We start from the raw sequence: 5285 nt of genomic DNA, 5'->3' as shown, positions 1-5285 counted from the left end.
CTTTGGTTCCCAAAGTTGGGCTTGGGACCCAATTGTGGGTCATGAAGCACCTTGGATAATCTCCAGAAATCAACAAAATAAAATAAAATAATTGGTGACGTGATATTTTCCCTATAATTATTACAAAAACAAAAAATAAGTATAAATGAGTATTTATATTTGTGTACAACCTGTTTAGATTGTCAAAAAGCCTGTGTTTTTAGGGTTATTAACAAAGTTCGTGTACTCAGACTAGTAATATTTGTGGTCCAAAGTTTTTGCCATGAATACTTTGTGGGTCAGAAGATAAAAAGTTTGGGAACCACTGGTCTAGCCTGAAATTACGAAACAGATAATTTGGCAATATTTGTTCCTCACCTGCTTCACTAAATAGGAGATTTGACGCAGCAAACAGAATAAAAGGCTGCATCTTTGCAGTGTGCATGACATGTCAACAGTAAAAAAAAAAGCCAGTCACATCCTGAGGCTGTTCAGATGTTTACATAAGAAATTGAGAAGCAAAGCAGCTCCTGGCCTTTTCATGCTGCAGTGACTTGRCTTTATAAAATGTCTGATTTGTCCGATTTTTATGGCTTTACGATGCAAAGCAGCTTTCCCTTTCTGATAAATACCTTATCACTACAGGAGATAACATTTATTACCCATTAAGATATATCTAGTGTAAAATCTGCCTTAGCTTGTTGTCAAATGCTTAATTTCTTTAATGTTAATTGATAAAGTATGATGTTTACAATATTACGTTAACAGTCAGGGTGATTTTGGTGTAAAATTGTGTGAATTTTCCCTGCTGAGCATTACTGTTAGCTAACGAAGCCGGCCGGTGGCTAATGTGATGCTAACATTAGCTTTTGCTTTCATCCAGGCAGCGAAGCAGGCCGGAGCTTCCAGAAAGCCTGACAAAACGGTCAAACAAATATTTAAGAAAGAAAATAATAATAATTAAACTATAGTTTGCTTGTTTTCCACTGTGTGTCGCACAATTAAACGCCCCCGGAATAAAAAAGGCAGTCAAGGTCGCAAATATCGACTGGCAACAAGTCAAGAGATAAGGCGCAGTTTAGCTGCGAGTATCGGAATCGGATGGGATGGAAGTGGGGGAGACACATCCCTGGATCCCCCCCACCCCTGAGCAGAGAAGCAGGGAAACTTACTGCTGCACTCCGTGTCGGCGCATCTTTTAAAGTCGGAGAACCTCCKCTCCATGGCCGTGTTCGACACGAAGTTAAATAAAAGTAACAAAAAGCCCTGCAGGTAGAAATGTTTCGCTGCCATGCTGGCAGTTTCTGTAGCCTGGCTTCTGGACCCCGCCGCTGGGAGCATGAGCAGCAGGAGCCGACACGTCAGCACTTCAGATCCGGCTGGGTGGAGTGCAGGCTCGGGTAGCTTTCTGAAGGAAGGATGGGTTTCAGTTCGGCTGCTTCAGTGTGACTGAGGATAAACACATTTATTAGCATGTGTACTACTGCAGACTAYAAAAATATCTGAAGAAATAATGAAGCTACTGCTCAGATATATTATCTACAAAAACATTTGATGCATAAACTAAAAAGAAGTGCAAAAAAGAGTTGTAATGTAACGAAGTACAAATACTTTGTTACTGTACTTAGTAGATTTTTTTAGTGTCTGTACTTGAGTAATTATTTTTCAGCTTATTTTTACTTCTACTCCTTACATTTTTACACAATTTGTACTTTATTTGTACCTTACATTTTTAAAGGGATCCCCGATTAGTTGCAACATTAGACTTTATTTGATAAACATATATTTTAACTCTAAATAAAGACTGTAAAAATACTGTAGGCTGTTTAGTTTTGAAAAATTTTAAAACAGTTTAACACGGATGGAGCCATTTTATTTACACGCAAAGCATTCTGGGTAAATGATGATGTGGACAGAGCTGCTTCATGGAAGAAGAACCTCAGCTTAGCCTGTTAGCCTTCGCGCTAGCGCCGATGCTATATTGTCTTATATGTATTAGCTTGGTGCTAGTGTGACAAACAAGCTAAACTGAGGTCCTCCATCCATATTTTCAGTTACAGCTGAGTCATTTTTGTGTTCTCCTCTCTGTCATGTGGATGGAGGACCTCAGTGACGAGAGGAGAATGTGTAGCGCTGAGCTAATACATATATATGGTGATAGCATCGGGGCTAACGCTAAAGCTAACAGGCTAAGCTGAGGTTGTTCTTCCATGAAGCAGCTCTGTTGTCCTCCATCCATATTTTCAGTTCCAGGCTGAGTCATTTCTACCTTCTCCTCTCTGTCAACGCTCTCTGGTTTCATTTAAAAGAGTCAATCGTCAGATATTGTCCAAGATTAACCTTCAGGGTGGATATAGCTTGCTAGCAGCCTCGCACCGAGGACCTATCCACGTCATCATTTACCCAGAATGCTTTGTGTGGAAATAAAATGGCTCCGTCTGTGTTAAAATATATTTTTAAACTTTTAGTTTAAAAATGATAAAAACTAAACATCCTGCAGTATTTTTATTCTTTATTTTACAGTTAAAATATATTTTTTATCAAATAAAGTATAATGTTACAACTAATCAGGGATCCCTTTAAAAAGGATAAGAAGTAGAAAGTAATTTCTCCTATTTCATTTCGGCTTGTTATTGTTGAAAAATAAATACTGTCCTGAAAAATTGTGGCTCCTGGATAGAGTGAATTTAATTGTGGTTGGATGAGAAATATAATATATACCATTCTGAAACTGTATTTAGTTTTGCTCACAATCCATCAAAGTTGCAAGCCTTTAGAAAAAATATTTTTTGAAGATTTTCCAAAATACATTTATTATTACCTCCCAATAAAATGTAACTGTTAATTTTTACTCAGTACTTTTACTTTTGTTACTTAATTATGTCAGAAATTCACTTTTGACACTTAAGTACAAAATAAATCAGATACTTTAAGACTTTTACTCAAGTGATATTCTAAGAGTGACTTTAACTTTCACCAAAGTCATTTTATGATACGATACTTGTACTTTTACTCAAGTATTACTTTCAGGTACTGTATACAACACTGAAAAAAATAAAAAATAAAGCTGCTGCGAGTAGCTCACTGGGTTAAAAAAAGATGCAGATGGGAAAGTAAACTTAAACAATTGCTGTGCAAAAACTGTAAGTCAGATTTTCAAATTTCTTGAACCGTTTGGGATACAAAGCGCTGAAAGTCACATTATTTTAATGTTTCTGACTCTTGTTTATCCTGTTTGATAAACAAACTGTTAAAGTTCTAGGACATTGTTCCATTATGGGCTTTGTCGTTTGGTGTAGTATTTGCGAAGTATTTTGTTTGTTGCCAGTAAGGGAGTAAATTTGGAACAAAATAGTCTTTTTTATTTAAGAAATATAACATTAACAAAAAAAAAGGACATTCTCATAAACAAAAATCAGTAACTTACATTTGCATTTAGAGCATAACTCCCACAACAAAATAAAACAAGAACAATAACATTTGCTTTTGTTTGCAGGCAAAATATAGAGTTTGGTGAATTTTAATGTCATCCACAGCAAAACCACGGGAGTATTTTTTTTCTGCAAAGGTCACTAAGAAAAAAAAAAGGTGTATGGATCAATCCAGTTAGGASAGGGTTAAAAGTCCTGAGCGCTCAGTTCCGCCTCTTCCGGTGTTGAGCCAAGGTTAGTCATCTTCAAAAAAAAGTGTTAATCTCGTGAGCGCGCACAAAKCCGGACACACAGATATAAATGACTCCATCGACTTCAACCAAATAAAACTCAGAATAGTTAATGACAGTAGTTCACGTTTGAATGTATTGCGTGCGTGTGGTTTGGGTGCACTTTTTCTGCTGTGTGCGCGCTCCTGAGACAGGAAGTACAATTCTTTCGTGGGTACTTCCTTTGGTGTAACACCTGTCCAAACAGCGTCGCTGCAGCTTCACTTCCTTTCCGGCAGCATGGACTTTACAAACGAACAACAATATCCTGTAAATGTTAAAATATCGTCAGGAATTTAAAGTCCATTAGCTGTTTTTTTTTTTTTTTTTAGACCTTAGCTCGTGGGAATTGGTAGCCTTGTTTGCTAGTTTTTAAAAACCTTCAGAAACATATTTACAGCCGAGTGACAAGTAAGTTGTTTAACTTCTAACTCTATTTTGAGCCATATTGATTTATTTTTAAATAATATATATATAGTTTTAATTAAAAAAAGATAAATTTGCCAGAAGTGATTAATTGAAAACTATGCTAATAAAGCTAACTACTAGCTTGCAAGTTAGCATCACATGGAATTTCGGTCTCATTTTTATGTACTTATATCACAAATATTTTCTTCTAATTCATTGGTCCCTAAAGTTCCCACTGTGGATTATAAAACACCAAAACTTCTCACATAATTTTTCATAACTTTTACAAAAGATGAAAACAGTAATAATTTGAAAACTGATTTGCTGGTTGTGACTGTTTCTTGTCATTACGTCCTTGTTTATGAAAGTTATTAGTAATATTTTACATAATCCAGTGATGGTTGCGAGTCTCAAGACAGTCACTGATATTTGGTGGTTTAAAAGATAAAACGTTTAGTAACCACAGCTATCTAAATTCATCAAAACAAACAGCAGCTAAAAGAGTTATAAACCTTAAAAAAGGGTAAATTAATTCGTAATATTTTGCAAGAATCAAAACTGATTGTTATTCTTGCATAATGAAAATCTAAATCCAACAGAAATGCAGAATATGGATGACTTGGACAAAGAGCTGGAGGTGCACAGGGACGTGGACGAGGACAGTGACTCCTCAGACAACAGCTCTAAAAAAGGACAAAAAGCGAAGCTTCCTTTGGTTAAACATCTGTACGTAGGTGAGAAGCACGTTTCTCTTTGTTTATGCAAAAACACGTTTTAAAATGAGGCTTTTTATTTGTTTGGGTGGACAAATGGTGTATGAGCAGCTGCATCCTGGGGGTCTGTTTGATTGCTGAATACACCCCCAGCATGCAGGCTGTCTGTGTTTTTAGAAATATACTCCATACTTTTTACACCCTTGTTCTGATTCATCTAAAAATTTTAGAGTCGCGCAATGAAACTGGCTTTCTGCAGTCGTGCAGAAAGTGTTTGGAGCAAATCAGAGAAGCCATGCTGCATCACAGATGGGAGGAGGCAGCGGAGTTCATGGCGTGCTACTGTCAAGTCCTTGAGCATAAAAAGAACAGCACAGCACAGAGAGAGGTGAGATTATTATTATTATTATTATTCAGTTTAATGTTTAGCTGCAAAAGCAATTGCTTCCTTGAACACACAAGATACAACACAAAGAGTTAAAATA

General features: G+C 36.4%; 2 protein-coding genes across 4 annotated transcripts in view; one reads left to right on the top strand and one right to left on the bottom strand.

The window, feature by feature from the left end:
* mia3 (MIA SH3 domain ER export factor 3) overlaps nucleotides 1–1359 on the bottom strand; it is a 23591-nt gene extending 22232 nt beyond the window's left edge. For both annotated transcript variants that reach the window (XM_014015458.1, XM_014015459.1), the window contains exon 1: nucleotides 1152–1359. In XM_014015458.1, the coding sequence (XP_013870912.1) occupies nucleotides 1152–1320 (169 nt within the window). In that variant the 5' untranslated portion in view covers nucleotides 1321–1359. The remainder of the gene's footprint in view (nucleotides 1–1151) is intronic.
* A 2556-nt stretch (nucleotides 1360–3915) lies between these two features.
* Nucleotides 3916–5285, top strand: part of taf1a (TATA box binding protein (TBP)-associated factor, RNA polymerase I, A) — a 9137-nt gene continuing 7767 nt past the window's right edge. The window contains exons 1-3 of one of the 2 annotated variants that reach the window (XM_014015455.1): nucleotides 3916–4090; nucleotides 4687–4821; nucleotides 5031–5188. In XM_014015455.1, coding sequence (XP_013870909.1) covers nucleotides 4689–4821; nucleotides 5031–5188 — 291 coding nt within the window. In that variant the 5' untranslated portion in view covers nucleotides 3916–4090; nucleotides 4687–4688. The remainder of the gene's footprint in view (nucleotides 4091–4686; nucleotides 4822–5030; nucleotides 5189–5285) is intronic. The other variant, XM_014015456.1, reaches the window with a different exon arrangement.

The sequence above is a fragment of the Austrofundulus limnaeus genome, unplaced genomic scaffold, assembly GCF_001266775.1.
Source record: "Austrofundulus limnaeus strain Quisiro unplaced genomic scaffold, Austrofundulus_limnaeus-1.0 Scaffold129, whole genome shotgun sequence".
Taxonomy (NCBI): domain Eukaryota; kingdom Metazoa; phylum Chordata; class Actinopteri; order Cyprinodontiformes; family Rivulidae; genus Austrofundulus; species Austrofundulus limnaeus.
The sequence above is the reverse complement of the archived record's forward strand: the minus strand, read 5'-3'. Positions and strand labels throughout refer to the sequence as shown.